The sequence below is a fragment of the Lissotriton helveticus genome, chromosome 8, assembly GCF_964261635.1.
Source record: "Lissotriton helveticus chromosome 8, aLisHel1.1, whole genome shotgun sequence".
NCBI lineage: Eukaryota > Metazoa > Chordata > Amphibia > Caudata > Salamandridae > Lissotriton > Lissotriton helveticus.
Genome location: NC_136069.1, coordinates 1,023,647,716 through 1,023,667,845, shown reverse-complemented (window position 1 = coordinate 1,023,667,845; position 20,130 = coordinate 1,023,647,716). Strand labels below are relative to the sequence as shown.

At 47.1% G+C, this 20,130-nt stretch overlaps 1 protein-coding gene across 1 annotated transcript in view; it reads left to right on the top strand.

Moving 5' to 3' along the window:
* Positions 1-20,130, top strand: part of EGFL6 (EGF like domain multiple 6) — a 580,012-nt gene that overhangs the window by 503,389 nt on the left and 56,493 nt on the right. The window contains exon 9 of the mRNA XM_078657865.1: positions 12,655-12,735. Coding sequence (XP_078513991.1) covers positions 12,655-12,735 — 81 coding nt within the window. The remainder of the gene's footprint in view (positions 1-12,654; positions 12,736-20,130) is intronic.

Sequence of the window (20,130 nt, the reverse complement as noted above, 5' to 3'; positions counted from 1 at the left end):
ATGCCTTCAAGGTGGTAATGCAAGGTCTCTGTATCAAGACTGAATGTGGAGTAAAACTGGCATTATAATGGGCAATTATAGATAAAGAAGCTGCCATACTTGAGGCAGAGATTCTGGTGGGAGAAGGCATAGGCACTTCATATACTGGCTTGGTTGTTGCATACGGAGTTAGACACACTCCAACTGACCTCAATTAGGGCCCAGACGGGTGTCATGCCAAAATCAAAATACCTTTTCCTATTGGCTTGTTTTTCCAACTCCCTCTCTCTCCATGGACCAATGCGGTTATCCACAAACCCCTTATTCAACTTCATCCAACCAGGACACCACATAGTATTGGGAATTCTGCCTTTAAATAACTCAAAAGGAGATTTGCCGGTGGTGGAGTGAGGGGAACACCGATAGGCATCTATTCTTTCCTTGAGAGCCTCCTTCCAATTTAAACCATTAGCCCTTGCAAGCTGAATACATTCTTTTAACGTTTTATTCACTCTCTCAACAGCACCATTGGTTTCAGGATGATACAAAGAAGATCTCTTATGAACAACACCACGATTATTCAAATAATCACCAAAAACACCAGAACAAAATTGAGGACCATTGTCCGACAGTATACTATTGGGAAAGCTTTCCCTCTTGAAAATTTCATCCAAAAACTTAATAACAGAATCAGACGTTATGTCACTAACTGCACACACCTCAATCCAACGGGAAAACAAATCAATTACAACAATCAGATAAGGAGTACCTGACACACCAGAAAGCGGCCCTAGAATATCAATGGCAATCTCATCCCACGGATGATTAGGTAAATTGCTACAAACCATGGGCATTTGTTTAGTCTTAAGAATTTTATCGCTTGCGCAACACTCAACACATTCTCTAACCAATATTTCTATCTCCAAATCCATTCCAGGCCACCAAAATTGTGTTCGAACATCTCCTTAGTCTTCACAATACCCAAGTGACCACAGTGTGCATGCAACAACAATTTTTTTCTCAAGACAGAAGGAGGTATAAGTCTCACACGACGTGTCAACATACCATCAGTTATAGATAATTCTTCAGAGACAAGAGACCACGGTTTATCCAAACGTTTTCTTTCTCTCAACATGCCCATAACCTTAACTAGAACTTCATCTTTTTCCAGTTCATTTTTCCACTCATTCTCCTCAACAACACCTTCCGTAATTTCACAGACATTGATAACATCATCATCCTCTTCCAACACATCCTCAACAAACATGTTATCACTTTTTACCAATCTAGAGAAACAATCAGCAGATTTATTAGAAACACCAGGTATGTACTGTACCTCAAAGTCAAACTCCTGCAAAGAAATAATCCATCTCCTAATCCTAGACGAGATAGAATCTAAACCTTTCTTGCAAAATACCTCTTTTAAAGGCTTGTGATCAGACATGACAAAGATCTTAGTACCCCAAATCAAATTTTTAAACTTCCTCAAAGCCCAGAAAATCGCCAAAGACTCTTTCTCTATAACAGAGTAATTTAACTCTGGCCCTCTTGAAGCACAACCAATAAGGGAATCATTACCCTGTTTACTTTGATCTAACACCGCTCCAAGACCTTTATCACTAGCATCGGTAAATAAATAAGTTGGAAATCCTGGAACAAAAGCATGAAGACAAGGAGCTTTCTTCAATTCCTCTTTTATCTCTTCATGACTCAAAGCACAGGCAGACATTAACCCCTGCTTTTCTTTATTCCTGTAGCTCTCTCTACCGGGAGTACGATAGGCACGAGGAGTTCACATTATGGACTTACCTTGATAGTTTTTCAAGTCCACGTCTAAACTCTCTCCAATGCTGCACCTGTGACAAACCACCAATGATCTCTGAGATTCACTGTAGTTATAAGCTGGATCTTCTAAACTCACACTCTGATAACTCAGAACCACCTCAACCCCTATTTGACAACTGCTTGATTCTCCCACTATCCTTAACCTTAAAGCGATTGTCACATTGGTTCCTTACTTTAACCACTTTCGCTAAATTCCACCAATGCCCCCCTTCAACTTGAACAGCATTACCACCGATCTTTTCTACTCGAACCGGTTCACCAAACTTGTTTTTTCCCTTTTTCACATGTACAGAAGACTACCCCCCAGATTCATCAAGGCTACATTCTGCGAATTCCAAATTGCGATAATTACCGAATCGCAATTTAGAATTCGCAGAATGGCATTCATGAAGAAATGCGATTTAAAAAAAGCGAATCGCAATCGGCTGCAATTGGCGATTGCGATTTTGCCACAATCGCATAAAATTCACAGAATCGGCCGTTTTCAATGTTGAAATTGCGATCTCGCAATTACCGGAATCGCAATTTGCGATCTCGCAAAAACAGGAAGTCGCATTTCGAGCCCATTGATGACATCACAACCAGGAAGTAGGCTGTTCCCTCCCTCATTCAGATCACTGAGCCTGAAAGTGGAAGCAGTACTGGCCAGAGCTCCACTCCAGACAACTTGCAGCACCACAGCAGGACATTAACAACCTTCAAAATGTCCCAGGAAGCAGCAGGGAGCACTGCCCCAGGGAGGAAGAGGAAGATAAAGTTTTCTGAGCAAGAACTTGAGTTCCTCTTTGAGGGAGTCTGTAAGGACCATGCTCGCCTTTTTGGCAAGGACTCCCGGAGGGTGCCTGAGGCTGACAAGCGCCGCATCTAGCTGCGCATCCGCGCAAAGGTCAATTCTGTCAGGGTGACCCAACGGTCAATAGTTAAATTAAAAAAGAGGTGGTACGACCTCAGAGGGCGTGCCAAAGAGCGAATTGCTGAGAGGCTGGGGGAGCAACTTGCCACCGGTGGAGGAGAGCCCACTGTCACACCCAACACTCCACTGGAAGACCTTGTGGAGGACACCCTGACTCCTGAAGCCTGCATGGGGGTTACCCAGCTGGACTCGTCCCGACTCACCCAACAATCCCAAGGTAAGTGCCATGCGACTGCGACCCCGTCCCCTAACAATGCCCATGACTCCTGAGCTAGCTATTTGACAACCCCAGTAATGCAGGTCATGCACACCTGAAATGCCCTATTGCATTGTGGTAGTTGTAGTGTAACCAAAATTTCCCAGATAGCTCAACACAGCCAGACCTGTCAATTCAAAGTAATTCCAAAAGCCAGTCAGGGAAAGCAAGCCTGCATGCATGTAGCAACATCTCATGTGCAAGATACATATCATTAATCATGCACCCATTTACATGTCATTATTACATTTGTCATGCATGAGTGCAGTGTTGTGTGAGGGGAATGGGTGGACTAGAAACAGTTCATTGTGATTTGGTTGCGGCGCCTGTGTCCTTCAGCAGGATTCTCCCCGCGTGCATGATGCACGTTTGCAGGTTGGCAGTTGCCCCTTCCGACTCACTACCAGAGATGTCCACAGGTATCCTCCGCTTGGTAGCAATGTTGTGGAGTATTGCACACACGGCCACGATGCGGCAGCAGACCTCAGGTTGGTATTTGAGGGCCCCACCAGTCTTGTGTAGGATCCGAAATCTGCTCTTTAAAAGTCCAAATGTCCGCTCAATGCAATTCCGAGTGCGAATGTGAGCAGCATTGTAACGCCGTTGCTGTGGTGAGGCAGGGTTGAGGTATGGGGTGAGGAGGTACTCACGGAGGCCATAGGCGCTGTCACATGAATGAAAGGAGCAGAGTGTGAGTGCCTGTCATGCGCAGCTACATGGTCTCGATGTACTGTTTGTTGGCACGTGTACTTACCTAGAAGGTGTCCTTCGCCATAGTCTCCCCTGGCCAGTCGTGTGTGCAAGCCGCAGTGCCGGAATATGAAGGAGACCGCCCTGACCTGGTCAGACACGGTCGCTCCACCCGCTCCTGGCCATCCTTATAGCGCTTCCACACTCTGTGCCTGACTGTGCCCCCGATCTCGCCTGTGGTATCGTATTTGCTGCTGATCGCATTTGCTGCTAAAATTAATTTGTGTGCCAGCCTGTGCATCGCGTATTTGCTGCTGATCGTATTTGCTGCCTGAATTAGTTTCTGTGCCCGATCTCGCCCTGCATCACCTTGTTGTTGTTTGGTGCCATTTTGTTGTCCCAGCCCGTCTCTCCTCCCCGCTCCCAGCCGCTGCTCCCCCGCGGCCCCTCCCCCGCCCCCTACAGCACCTACAATCGATCCCCTCCCCACTCGCCACCCCGCTCCCGCCTCCCAGCTACTCCTCCCTCGCTCCGCCCACTTCCACTCCCCACTTATGACAGATGCACTTGCGCGCAGCGTTCACGCGCAGCGTGCATGCCCTATGCGCGCCGAAGGCACGCCAAAGGTAAGCTCGTCTACGCCCGTCCGCGCCTGGCCCGCGCCCAGATCCAGACCCCCTGGCCCCCACAAAAACCACTCCACCGCCTTACTTACGACGCCGCAACCCTCACCGCATTCAAAACCGGCCGACTCCCAGACTGCCACCAAGCCGCCCCAGGACGCGCCCATGGACCCTTCACCTGCCAATCCTGCAAGTTCAGCTGCATCAGATCCCATACTACAACCAATAACGCCAAACAGAGCGCAAACAACAACCACCTGAAGTGCATCCTGCTCAACACCCGCTCGATCCACAGACACGCCATTGAACTATGGAACCTACTTGACACCACGACTCCGGACGTCGCCTTTCTCACGGAAGCCTGGATGAATGCCTCATCAGCGCCCGACATCGCTATAGCAATCCCGGACGGTTACAAGATCATCCGAAGGGACCGCATCAACCAAACAGGAGGAGGCATCGCCATCGTCCACAAGAACTCCATCCGCATCACGACCAGCGCTGACGACACCCTCACAGCCGCCGAACATCTCCACTTCCAGATTCACACCAACCCCAAGACTACACTTAGAGGCACCCTCGTCTACAGTCCCCCAGGACCCCGCACACAATTCAGCGAAGACATCACTGACTTTATCAGCCCACACGCCCTCTCCTCCGAGGACTACATTCTCCTAGGGGACCTCAACTTTCATATGGAAAAGAACAACGATAGCAACACCACCACCCTTCTGGACAACCTCGCCAATCTCGGACTCAAACAACTGGTAAACACCTCCACCCATTACGCCGGACACACGCTCGACGCAATCTTCTCCTCCAGCAAGCACATCTCTTTCAATCACGCCACAGGACTCCACTGGACGGACCACAGCTGCGTCCACTTCAACTTCAGAAAAACCACTACACACCACCACCCACAACAAGTACCCAGCAGAAACTGGAACAAAATTACCACCGACCAGCTCACTACAGCGCTAAACCAAATCCCTCCCACCAGATCATCGGACCCAAACCATGCAGCCATCAATCTCGCACAATGGATCACCCGCTGCGCTGACGAATTAGCACCCGTGAAAAACCACCACAACAAGCCAGGAAACAAAAAAAGCCACCTGGTTCAATGACGACCTCAAAACCTCCAAAAAAAACTGCAGCACCCTCGAGAAAGCCTGGCGAAAAAACCCAACCACAAACAACATGACCGCCCTCAAGGACGCCACCCGCAAACACCACCAGCTGATCCGATCCACCAAGAAATCAGCATTCAAGGATCGACTCGACAACAACGCCCACAACAGCAAGGAACTTTTCAGCATCGTCAAAGAGCTTACCAACCCCAGCGCCGGCACCAACGACATCACCCCCTCTCAAGAACTCTGCGACTCTCTAGCCTCGTTCTTCCACAGCAAGATTGCTGACATACATAACAGCTTCGGCGAACAATCCACCCCTCACCACCGAACTGAAGCCCCCCACCACCACCCTTTGCGCCTGGACCCCAATCAGCACCGAAGACACCATCCGCTTGATGAATTCCATCCACTACAGAGCACCAACCGATCCATGCCCCCACCACATCTTCAACAAGGCCGTCTCCGTCATCGCACCCCAACTCCGGGACATCATCAACTGCTCCTTCAACACCGCTACCTTCCCGGAAAGCTGGAAACATGCCGAACTCAGTGCCCTCCTGAAGAAACCTACAGCAGACCCCACCGAACTTAAGAACTACCGCCCCATCTCGCTCCTCCCATTCCCTGCCAAAGTCATAGAGAAGACTGTCAACAACCAGCTCGCCGCCTTCCTCGAGTCTAACGGCTCCCTCGACCCCACACAATCCGGCTTCCAAGCAAAACACAGCACCGAGACCGCCCTCAACTCGCAGCCACAGACGACATCCGAACACTACTCGACAATGGGGAAACAGCTGCCCTCATCCTCCTGGACCTCTCAGCAGCGTTTGACACGGTCTGCCATAGCACCCTCGTACAATGCCTCAGCAACATCGGGATACAAGAAAAAGCATTGGACTGGATCATCTCGTTCCTCGCGGGAAGAACCCAAAGAGTCCGCCTCCCCCCCTTCAGGTCAGAGGCCTCCGAAGTCATCTGTGGAGTACCACAAGGATCATCCCTCAGCCCCACCCTCTTCAACGTCTACATGAGCCCCCTCGCATCCATCGCACGCCAGCACAACCTTAACATTATCTCCTACGCTGATGACACACAGCTGATCCTCTCCCTCACCAAAGACCCAAACACTGCCAAAACCAACCTACACGAAGGGATGAAAGACGTAGCCGAGTGGATGAAGAACAGCCGCCTAAAACTGAATTCAGACAAGACGGAAGTCCTCATCCTTGGATCATCCCCCTCCGCATGGAACGACTCATGGTGGCCTCCGGCCCTAGGCAGCGCGCCCAAACCTACGGACCATGCTCGCAACCTAGGATTCATACTAGACTCCTTCCTCTCAATGACCAGACAAGTCAACGCCGTCTCGTCATCTTGCTTTAACATCTTACGCATGCTCCGAAAGATCTTCCGATGGATCCCCACCGAAACAAGAAAGACGGTCACCCAAGCACTTGTCACAAGCCGACTGGACTACGGAAACACCCTCTACGCCGGAACCACAGCCAAATTACAGAAAAAACTCCAACGCATTCAGAACGCCTCCGCCCGACTCATCCTAGACATACAACGCCACAACCACATTCCCGGTCACTTGAGAGACCTTCACTGGCTCCCCGTCAACAAGAGAATCAAGTTCCGTCTCCTCACCCACGCACACAAGGCCCTCTACGACCTAGGACCCAGTTACCTCAACACGCGCATAACCTTCTACACCCCCACCCGCCATCTACGATCGTCCAATCAAGCCCTCGCCGCGATCCCACGCATCTGAAGAGCCACCATGGGAGGAAGATCATTCTCCTACTTAGCAGCCAAAACCTGGAATTCTCTTCCCACCCACCTCCGCCTTACACAGAACCACCTCTCCTTCAGAAAACGCCTCAAAACATGGCTGTTTGATAAATAGCGAACCCCCTCCCTCAAGCGCCTTGAGACCCTCTGGGTGAGTAGTGCGCTATACAAATTTTGACTTGACTTGACTTCAGTCATGCATGCTCCCCGGGTATTGTGCCACTATGTCAGTGATGATTGTCTTTGTGTTGCACACCATCTGGATGTTCAGGGAGTGGTAGGACGTGCGGTTCCGGTACATGTATTCTGTCTCTGCGGGTGGGCAGATGTGGATGTGGGTACAGTCTATGCATCCAATTACATGTGGGAATTGTGCTACGTTGTAAAATTCTAGCTTGGTTTGATTCAAGTCCTGTTGGGTGCTTGGGAATTTAATGTAATGGTGTAGGCGGCTCAAAATGGCATCCAGGAAACTCCTCAGGCAGCGGGACATGGTGCTCTGGGAGATCCCCCTGCAACGGAAACTATCCCCTGGAAGCTTCCGTAAGCCAGGAGATTCAGGCTGCACAAGACCTGGACATGGGTGGGCATGGCATTGGTCCTCCTTGTTTGGTGCTGCATCAGGGGGTCAAGGTCCCGGATGAGCTTTGTAATCATTGCCCCATTCAGCCGGTACTTGGAGTAGATTTCCTCCTCAGTTTGGCCCAGCAGTGTGATCCGCTGGCGGAAAATTCGCTCCTGGATCCTGCGTCTGTTCCTTGCTGCAGCCTGGAGCCTTCGCCACCTGACCACCATGTAGAGTCCTCGCATTGTGAATGTCCTCATGATCCTACTGTGTCTCCTTAAGTGTGTTTGGTCAGGCCCACACCTGTGGCTAGTTAGGGCTTTTTTTTTTTTTTTTTTTAACTTCATGGTTACCACCTGGTTTGGGTTCTCCTTAAATTGCGCCTCGCAAATAGCGATTTTGACGTTTTTCGCTGAATGCGATTTTTCATGAATTTGATTTGCGATTATTTTGCGAATTTGCAATAGTAATCACAGAATCATTGGAGTCTCGCTAATTCCGAATCGCTAAGGGGGTTCCACCTAGATTCTGCGATTTTTATTGCGATTTCGCAAAATATTTTTGCGATTTCGCTAATTGGTCTGTTTTCTTTTCATGAATTGCGGTTCATTGAATTGCGATCGCAATAGCTAATTCGCAGCTATTGCGATCGCAATTTGGGTTGATGAATCTGGCTGTATGTCACCAATCATAACAGGGACCAAACTGGCACTTTTATTTTTATCATACCAGTCTTTTTGATTTTCCTGGCTTTGGGTCATATTTTCCTCCACCATTGACATCAATCTTTGTATATTAGAGTCACATTTGAGCCATTGTGTCATCCATGCAGGTCTGAAACTGGTGTTTGCCTTCCTTCCCCTCAGTGACTCAAAAGGGGACACCAATGTGGTGTTGTTCTGTAGAATCACGGCATGCTACGCACAGATTTCCCAACATCATGGTTCCCACTTTTGGTCCAGCTAATACATTCACCCACCACATGGTTCATTTTCTCTACAAAACAATTGGTTTGTGGGTGGTACAATGAACATCTTAAATTTTTGATTCCACAAGACTCAAGGAACACCTGCAAGTTATTACTCACAAACTGTGTCCCATTGTCTGAAATGAGAATTTCAGGAAATTCCTCTCATAAAGATTATTCTTAGAAATTGTACAATGACATTGGCACTTGACTCCCTGACCATCTTAATTTCAAGCCATTTTGATGTGTAGTTCATTAGAACTATAAGGTATTTTGCCCCACCATGTCATGTAGAGAATCATAAGGACCTATTATATCAATGCCTAGCTTGACCCATTACCCAGTGGGATACTCAATAGGTATGAGGGGTGGTGTTACCATATTCTTGTCAGCTGACTTGAACACACAATAGTTTTCAACCTTCTCATCAATTTAAGCGTCCATCCTAGGCCACCAAAATGACTCGCGAATTCCAAGTTTAGTGAGGGATGATCCCAAATGTCCATCAGGAGCCCTTCTGATTATACTATTTCTTACTGTATGAGGTGGAATCAACCTGCTGGATCATAAAAGCATACTATCTTCTATAAAAATTTCACTTCCATCCTTACCATATGGTTGTAACAATGGAAATAACATCTCTCTGGGCCAACCCATTTTCATAGCTCAACCACTTGTTGTAAAAGCTGATGTCTCTTCATTGCAGCCATCCACTCCTCTTCAGAACACATTTTGAATTCAGGTATTTCCAAAGATGCCACAAGACAATCCTCACAATCTTCATCAACAGAATCTGCAAATTTCACTTCATTGTCTTTATCCTCCTTGTGCGGGAAATGAGACAGGAAATCAGCCCTACCATTCCTACCATCCGAAATATAAACTACATTGAACTGATATTACAATAGCTCAGTAACCATTCTCAAAATCCTTGGTGTACAACACTTATTTGTCCCACTTTCAAGAATACTAACTAAAGGCTTATGACCCATTAACCATAAAAACCCTAAACATATTCTGAACTGTGTGATTAGTTTAAGGTATAGTAATTTTGTTTGAACGGATTTTTATGTTTATCAATAATTGAAATCCCAACTTCTAAGAGGGATACCAAAAAGAACTTTCTCTATTTAAGTACTTTGTGGCAGAACCATTGTTCACTTCATGTACAAATCCCCAGGTTCTGCACGTAACTGGATCACCCCTTTGTTTCATATTGACAACAAAATGATGGGGCAGGAGTCTGGGGGATGGCAAATGTTGACCAACTTCAGCAACTCAAAGATAGCTTTTTCAAAAATCGAGTAGCACTCACTCAGTTTCAAATTATATTTTACATTTAGAATTGGGGCTACCCTATCTGAGTGACTTTATAAGATTGGCACCAATTCTATTGTGGCTCTCAATTTGGTGGAGGTCCACTGTAGACTTAACGCAATGCGTCCTCAAGGATTGCTGTAAACTGGATCACTATAAGAGGATTGGTTGGCTTAATTATGTAGAGGCAGAATTGTCTGCACTAGGGCTGGGTGAATTACTCCAGGATCATGAATCCTGTAGGAGGGGTCCAAAGAAAAAGATAACAGAACTATTTATGCAGAGAGAAAATTATGCTCACATGGAAAAAAATCACTTCCAAAAAACTTCCCTTGCATATGATCTCATTCCAACAAGAACAGGGGAAGGTTTTTATTATCTCTCTCGTATTACTAACGCACAGCATAGATTTATTCTATTGCGTTTTCGATTGAACCTCATTCCACTCATGTTAGGGTACCCAGAAAGGAGAAATAAACTCTCCGAGTTGTCACCTTGCCCATGTAATAATAATTCTTCCCAGTCAGACCTCAATTTAACACTATTCTGCAAGTACTACACTGATGAAAGAAAAGCATTTATTCTCCCAATTTCGAGGTACCATATATTTGCACAATGTAGGGTGGCTCTGTATTTTTTAAAGGCTCTCCCGGATCTGTTTCTGTGTTTTTCCCTTGCTTCATTTTTGTGGGCTTGTATGAGAAAGAGGAAAATGCGGGGGGAATTGCCTAATTAGTAGCAAATAGGATAGAACTGGACTCATTTATGCAACATGGGCTGAATTGTTATCAAGATGTTTTTAGGACTTTAATTGATTGTAATGGTTTTTATGATACTGGCTTTACTATGTACATGGCTAACTTGATATACTGGTCGTTTTAACTTTTGTATATATGGTTATATAACCTGTTTTATAATATTTTGGATGAATTTGTGCTTTTATGATCGGTTTTCAAAAGATGTAATAAAGTTGAAGACTGGCTCACGTCGCTCTCTGACATGCTTGTGTTTCTTACCATTCTCTCCAGTGAGCAGAGTCACAATTGCAAAAATGCCAATACTACCTTGAGTACTCTATCACTTCTCAGCACTTGCAATCTCCCTCCCCCAATACTTTTTCCAGGAACTGAGAATGTTCCTCTCTGATTTAATATGGGGAAACAGGAGGAAATTGTGGCTCTACATAAGTTAGATGCTCCACTAGAGAGTGGAGGACTGGGGGTTACTCATTACAAGCTGTACTCCGCATTGGCAGTTACACTGGCCCATGTGATGGCTGTCAATGGCTTCCAACCCAGAGCAGTCATTTATCACCCGAGCTATGGATGACCATGGCATGCTGGACTGGCTTCTGTATGAGACTCCCTGAATGTAGGACACCATTCCTCAGTAGCCAAACTTTGTTGTGGCAAGTATATTACCCTGAGGCATGACCCAGCATCGCCCACCCCCACTCTGCCACTGTGGGGGCTCCTGGTGGATCTTCACAACACTGAATGGAGTCGGGCATCCTGGGGTGGACAGGACCTTACCGACAGACAAGGTCTACGTTTTAAAACAGTATGGGGTGTCTCTAGGAATTCCTGACTAAATATACGCAGTTCAAATATGGGCACCAAACCTATCTCACCCCATATGACTCCACCGCCTCTTTCCAGGCCTGGCCGCGAAATGTCGACGATGCTCTTGCCCAGAGGCAGATTTCTACCATATTTCATGGGCCTGTCCAGAAGTTGAGCCATATTGGACGGATGCTGTGCAGGTACTGTTGAACATTATGGGTTGACCCCCTCGGCTAGATCCGTTCACTGCATCGTTGGTGTGACCACTCACACACATAAAAACAAATATGCCAATACGTTTGCGGACCTGGCATTCATTTCCCTAAAGTGCCACACAGCAACGGCCTGGAAGTCCACAGTAGGCACCCTATATTCTGTTTGGATGAAAGATCTACATAAATAGGAATCTGCTCAGACGACTATTTGGCACTCACTCCTCCTTCAGCAAGATGCAGTGACGCGTGGGTTACGTACCTCGACAATTCATCGGTGAAGCCAGACAAGAAATCATCCTCAAGCCAGGCACACACAGATCAATGCTTCTTGGCATGACCAGGGAATATCGTCCGAGGCTCCTTCTGGTGACTGACAATATGTTGCATGTTAAGGCAACTGTATTACCATCCCTACTCCTCCCCACCCCCACGTCCTCATGCACAAATTATTCAGAAATTAAGCCCCTCCTCCACTAGACTTCATTAAGGGCTCGATACCTGGCCATCCTCGCCCACATCCCTCAGTAGATGAGACACACAGAGATAAGGCAATCACCCACGGGACGCCAATGGTTTGCTACCACACTATAGACACCCAATTACTTCATATTTTTCATTATGGCATATTGTAGTCGTTTTATACAGACGCAATGCAAAATTTAACCAATTTGCTATTTCGTCCTTATTTATCATGGGTCACTTTATATAGTCATTTACTTGTTTGCCATACAATGAGCATGTCAACGTCCAGCTTATCCCTACATCACAACTTAATGCATGTTTTCTCATCAGCTCCCCTAGTGAAAGAAGCCGCTGCCTTTGCAACAATCCTGCGCCACAGTAACATCCCTGTGCCTGCTCCAGAGGAGGAAGGTAAACTGTTTTCCTTCAATTAATACGTTTTTATTTTCAGACATTATTGTTTGCATTTTGAAGAAGTAGCTAAGGGGTGCTTCATTTCTTGAAGGTCAGCTGATCTACTTTAGGCCCAATGTTTAGTTCAATAAAATTTGGATTTCGCTTTTAATAATTGTTTTTATTAATGTGCGCTGAACTCTCTCTTTGTATTCGAGTGCCAACTAGACATGAACAGCAGGTGATCAACCAGGTGTATGTTCCACTTATAAGGTGAAGGATTGGAGGAATAATGCTTTCTATGCAATCAGCAGATTAAGATACTTGGTATCACACTGGAGGTGAAGGCAGGAGTTGAAGCATACGCCAAACTGGCTTAATGATTTTAAAAAGCCAATCAATTAAGCCAAATACTTCTCATTTTATGTGAGTGCAGTGATCTTCATAACTAAAGGTAAAGAGTTCAGGGCCATGAAAATACTAATCATCAGTCCTTTTGTTAATAGTAATAAGGTGCCGAATCGGGCAACAGTAAGAAATGTGTGAACCACGTTATTATTTTTATTATATTTATATTTTACAATAATATTCTTAAGGACACATTACAATAATGGTCTAAAAAAACACTCATTGCCATAATATTTTCTAGAACTAAAGGCAACTACTTTGTGTGGAGTGAAGTTAGCTAATGGCTGAAATGGTTTGACCCATTGCTCCATGAAAGCAAGTTTGAGGCAAGGAAGGTGTGTTGAACCAAACCATCACAGATAAAGAAAAACAGTTGACTGATAACCTTTGTAGAAAAATATCCCAAAAAATAGAAGCCACATTAACCTATTAGAGTTTTGCGGACAAAGTAGTTAACAACAAATATGGCGGAGTACCTCATCTGCTAATAACGTTGGAACCGTATGATGAAACAGCACAAAACTTTCCCAAAAATACATCCAGTTTGACTTCTTTATGACACGTTCCAAGCAGAGCCATTAAGCAAGGGCCATAAAAATGTGTGCCCCAAAAGTGACACATGCCTTTTTAAATTCCATAGGCTTCTTTACTCCTCGATAAAAAACATTTTAAAGAAATTACAGCAACTTTGTCATGAAGGAAGCATTATCGTGAAGGAAGTTTTAAAGATATCTGGGTCATTAATTCATGCAGTTCCGCAAAAATGCGTTTGTGGAGTTCCATGAATCCAAAAATTAAAAAAAATACTCAAATCCCCTCACCCATTTTAGTTCAGTGAACTCCGAGTCGGATTCATGGAACAGAAGCTCTCTGATTGGTTGGAAACATGTTGCCCTGGTCAATACAGGGACTATATCTATTTGTTCTGAAAATAAAACGGAAGGCCGTATAAGAAGGCAGAGGGAATACACTCTGACCACTGCCTATTTGGAGAAGGGTCGAAGGAACACCCCCACACTGAGTTCAAAATGTAAAATAAACTAGTGTGGTCTGGCATTTCATAATTGCAACAAGCATTTGTAACGCATGGCATTAAATAGACTAGAGATACTATATAACTGCTTTGCGTTTGCCCTTTTTCTAACTCTTGGTGTTCTCAGTCTAGCTGGTTCTGCATAGCACCCTCTTTCTTTTGAGCGTGGCTGGAATAGCAAATGATTACAAGATCAATGTATCCTCAATCAATCAATAAAAGATGTGTAAATCACGGTAAATTACCTGTGAGGGACTCAAGGTGCTGGGGATGCTGCTAGCTTTGTTGTGAACCGTTCATTTGAACAGCCAGGTCTTGAGTCCTTTCCCGAATTGCTGGAGCGATGGGGTGGTCATGAGGTGCAGGGGAAGGTCATTACGAGCTTTGGCAGCCAGGTGTGAGAAGGAGCGTCCTCTGCTGTTGCTTTGGCAGAACCAGGGGTGTCTGTGAGGAACAAGGAGGCGGATCATAGACATCTGGTTTTTAGGTGGAAGGTCAAGCATTTGTTGATATAACCTGGTCATTTGTTGTGCTGGGTTTTGTATGTGAATCAACATCTTGAACTGGCATCTCTTCTGGATAGGGAACCAGAGTATCTTCTTTTTTGTTTTGTCCTCATCTCACCTATAAGCATATAGCAGAGTGTTACAGCCGTTGTTGTGTCTCTGGGCTCCCTCCAGCCAACTGCAACTGCTTAGGTCTCCCGACCAACTCCTTACACTGGAGTTAAGGTGTAATCGTAGGACCGGGTACCTGCGATGTTGATTACCTAAACAACCTTAGATCTTGGCCCAGGTTAATAAGGGTTTGCCAGAGATTGGTACAAATGCTGCTGGGGCCAGCAAGGTCGAAGCGGGCCATTGCCAATGCCGATTGCCAGTCTTCCGTTCTTGGGGGGCTTGGGTCTTTCCGCTTTACACAGATTTCTCTACGTGCCAACAGAATAAGACATTGTAGTAGTCCTTTATCCGTCACTGCCAGGTCCTTTGTTGAAACGCAGTCGTCAGCAAAAAAAACTAAAGACCCATTTACCACTATATTCAAGTCAAAAATCCTGCAAAGAAAATCCCCAATCCCTTTCCAAAATAATTCCAACGCCGGACATTAAAAAAAACATGGATGTCGTCAGCTTTGGGGGCCATACATCTGTAACATTTCGGCTCAGGGGCTGGGGCAAATTTAGCAATTTTAGCTGGTGTATAGTATATTCTATTGGTAACAAATAAATGGTTCTTTAAACTAGCTGATTTTGTCAATTTATAAAGAAGTTTTAAAGAAGGTTCTAAAAGATCTCCTATTGTGGACTCAAAAGGAGATTGGTTCCATACAGAAGCCTGTCTTGGAATATACTGATCATCTGCTTCTACCAATTTTCTGTACCAAATTGAAACTTCTTTCTTCAACAATTGTGGTGATAAAAAGAGAAGCTCTGTGTCCCAGTCACCCCTTACCCCCCGCTCTCCGCCTCGAACCAGGATTTTAATTGCAAAAACTTAAACTTGGATATACCAGGGCCTATCCTAGCTCTTAATGCCTCCCACGGGTGTATACCATTCATATCCCCCAGATCTGACCAAATGGAGATTCCAGCTCTCCATATAGGTACAGCCAACCCATCTTTAAGACAGAGAGGAGTCCCTGGGGAGTCCCAGACTGTGCATGGTCCAAATAGTAACCTATCCCACACCTGTTCCTTACTTTGAGTCAGGTTTCTAGTGCATTTTTAGGACCTTCAAACGTACTTTTTTGAAAAATTTCAATGACCCAAATTTATAAAGAAGCCCTTTTGTGCTATCGCCCCCCTCGTTCTTGACCAGCTCTCTAAGCAGTGCTCTCCAAGCTGAACCCGCTGGGTTTGCCAGAAGCATCCGGGTGGATTTAAATTGGAATGCTACCAAATACCAGATGATATCCGGAAGAGCTAGCCCACCCTTAACCAACCGCCGCCTTCATTTCTTCCATGACAGTCTCACTCCTTTGTCTCCCCATACAAAACTCCCGATCTTACTCTGTATTTTCTTCATACCCTGCTGGGGGAATGTCAGGGGGACGGCATTAAAAATATAGGTCAGCTTGGGGAGGATAGTCATCTTGACCAAGTTTACCTTACCAAATATGGTTAGGGGGGGATTCTTCCATCTAGCAAACAGACGGTCTAACTCTTTAGTAACTTTTCCCATGTTCAAAGGAGCAATCTTGTCCAATTCTCTAACTATGGTGATGCCTAGATATTTAAATTCCGTACTGGCCTGTCCCCTCCACTGCTGGATATTCCAGCACATTACCTCCGTCTTGGAGGAGTTGGTCAAATAACCAGAAATTAAGTCAAACTCCACCAAGAGGGTCTCAACCCTTGGAATGGTTATTACTGGGTCACTAGTATAAAGAATAATATCGTCGGCATAAAGTGCTATTTTTGACGAATACTGCTGAGATTTAAATGGGAGAATTTGATCATCTAACCTTATAGCCTGGGCCAACGGCTCTATGTATAAGTCAAACAACAAGGGAGATAGGGGCACCCTTGCCTGGTTCCCCTCTGTATCTCAAAGCTAGGAGTGAGTGAGCCGTTGATCAGGATTTTTGCTGAGGCTCCCTCGTAACATTGTCTTAGGGTGTGAATAAACACAGGCCCAAAGCCCATTGCTTCAAGTACCTTACAAAGATAAAACCAGCAAACCCTATTGAACGCCTTGGCGGCATCTAAAGCGATTACCGCCAAGGGTTCTGCTCTTACTGTGGCAAGATCGATATTACCTATGAGAAGCTGCGTTCGCTCCTGTAAATGACGTCCATTAATAAATCCCTTTTGGTCGAAATTGACCAATCTGAGGGCCAATTTTGCTAATCTCCCTGCTAACATACCTATAAAGATCTTGTAGTCGGAATTTAGCAGGGAGATCGGACAGTAGGAGTCTGCTCTCAGGGGGTCCGTCCCGGCTTTGGGTATTAAGACGATAGTTGCCTCTCTCCATGAACTGGGGATTTTCCCTGTTAGATTGTAGATTGACTGAAACAGAGTTCCAAGGACTGGGGTAACCTCGTCGGCCAGATGCTTGTATACCTCGTTTGGGAGGGCATCCAGGCCAGATGCTTTCTTATTTTTTGATAACCTAATTTGAGTTCTTATCTCTTCTAAAGAGATCAGAGAGTCCAGGAGATCTTTACCTGCTTGCTTGAAGGAACATAGAGATTTGGTGCTCAGCCATGTCCTTATTTGATGTTGTGGGGGACATAAGTTCTCTTTATATAGGTCTGAGAAAAGGGAGAGCAGGCAGTTCTTCATATCTTCTATATCTTTAGACTTGTGCCCACCATCATTTATAATAAGCTCGCTAATGTTGTTTTTAATGCGGTCAGATCTAGCTTTCCATGCAAGCAGGGATCCACCCACTAGACACCAGTTAGGGGGGAGCGGCTCCTTGGGCAAGGGTCTTCACTCCCCCCATAAAGAAATTACTAGTATTCAGTCTTTCTGCTCCCCCTGGGGGGCAGATGGGGCAGTAGCCCCCAGTCTGCCCCTTGGGGGGGGGCAGAAAGCTCACTATACACCAGGGATTTTTTGTGTGCACTTTTTTTTAGGGTGCAGGCTGCCCGAAATGGGCACGCTAATGCCCCCACCCCCGCCCCCATTAAAGCCTTTCTGCCCCCCCGGGGGGCAGATGGAGGCAGCAGCCCACTTGACACCAGGGATTTCTATGTGTGCAATTTCTTTTAGGGTGGGGGATCCCGAAACGGGCACGCCAATGCCCCCACCCCCGCCACCATTACAGCCGAGGCAGTAGCCCCCAATATGCACCCCCAGAGGGCAAAAAGCCCACTAGACACCAGGGATATTTTGGGGCAAATCTGAATTAGGGTGGGGGCTGCCCAAAATGGGCATGCCAATGCCCCCACCCCTCCCCCACGCAAATTACAGCCTTTCTGCCCCCCGGGGGGACAAAAAGCCCAGTAGAGGCCAGGGATTTTTTGGGCAAATTTTAATTAGGGTGGGGGCATTATCATGCCCGTTTTTGGCCAGCCCCCAGCCTAATTAAAATTTGCCCCAAAAACTCCCTGGCCTCTAGTGGACTTTCTGCCCCATGGGGGCAGATGGGGGCATTACCCCCATCTGCCCTGCCGGGGGGGGGCAAAAAGCCCACTAGTCGCCAGGGATTTTTTTGGGGGCAAATTTGAAATAGGGTGGGGCTGCCCAAAACGGGCATGCCCATGCTCCCACCCCCTCCCCTGCAACAATGACAGCCTTCCTGCCCGCCCTGGGGGCAGATGGGGCAGTAGCCCCCAATCTGACCCCCGGGGGGGCAAAAAGCCCACTAGACATCAGGGATTTTTTGGGGAAAATTGTTATTAGGGCAGACCCCACCCTAATTAAAATTTTCCCAAAAAACTCCCTGGCATCTAGTGGACTTTCTGACCCCCCTGGGGGGGCAGATGGGGGCATTACCCCCAATCTGCCCCATCGGGGGGGGGCAAAAAACCCACTAGACGCCAGGGATATTTTGGGGGCAAATTTTAATTTGGATGGGCTGCCCAAAATGGGCATGCCCATGCCCCACCCCCTCCTCCACAACAAATACAGCCTTCCTGCCCCCCCCCCTTGTGGCAGATGGGGCAGTAGCCCCAATATGCCCCCCGGGGGGCAAAAAGCCCACTAGACACCAGGGATTTTTTTAGGCAAATTTTTATTAGGGCGTGGCATTGGCATGCCCGCTTTGGGCAGACCCTACCCTAATTAAAATTTGCACAAAAACTCTCTGGCGTGTAGTGGACTTTCTGCTCCACCTGGGGGGCAGATGGGGACATTACCCGCCAATCCGCCCCGCCGGTGGGGGGCAAAAAGCCCACTAGATGCTTGGGATTTTTTTGGGGGGCAAAATTGAAATAGGGTGGGGCTGCCTAAAACGGGCATGCCCATACCCCCACCCACTCCCCCGCAACAATAACAGCCTTCCTGCCCCCCCCCGGGGGCAGATGGGTCAGTAGCCCCCTATCTGCCCCCCCTAGGGGGGCAAAAAGCCCACTAGACACCAGGGATTTATTTTGGCAAATTTTTGTTAGGGTGGCGGCATTGGCATGCCCGTTTTGGGCAGACCCCACTAGACATCAGGGATTTTTGGGGGAAAATTATTATTAGGGCAGACCCCACCCTAAATAAAATTTGCCCCCAAAACTCCCTGGCGTCTAGTGGACTTTCTGACACTCCTGGGGGTGCAGATGGGGGCATTACCCCCCAATCTGCCCCACCGGGGGGGGGGGCAAAAAGCCCACTAGATGCCAGAGATTTTTTGGGGACAGATTTGGGCTGCCCAAAACGGGCATGCCTATGTCCCCACCCCCTCCCCCACAAACATTACAGCGTTCCTGCCCCCCCCCCGGTGGCAGATGGGGCAGTAGCCCCCAATCTGCCCCCTCCGGGGAGGGCAAAACGCTCACTATACACGAAGGGGTTTTTAGGCACATTTTTATTAGGGTGTGGCATTGGCATGCCTGTTTTGGGCAGACCCCACCCTAATTAAAACGTACACAAAAAACCTCCCTGGTGTCTAGTGGGCTTTTTGCTCCATCTGGGGGGCAGATGGGGTCATTACCCCCCAATCCGCCCTGCCGGGGGGCCAAAAAGCCCGCTAGATGCCAGGGATTTTTTGGGGGGCAATTTTGAAATAGGGTGGGGCTGCCCAAAACGGGCATGCCCATACTCCCACCCCCTTCCCCGCAACAATTGCAGCCTTCCTGCCCCCCCCCCCTGGGGGGCAGATGGGGCAGTAGCCCCTAATCTGCCCCCCGGGGGGCAAAAAGCCCACTAGACACCAGGAATCTTTTTTGGCAAATTTTTATTAGGGTGGGGGCATTGGCATGCCCTTTTTGGGCAGACCCCACCCTAATTAAAATTTGCCCAAAAAAACTCCCTGGCATCTAGTGGACTTTCTGACCACCCTGGGGGGCAGATGGGGGCATTACGCTCAATCTGTCCC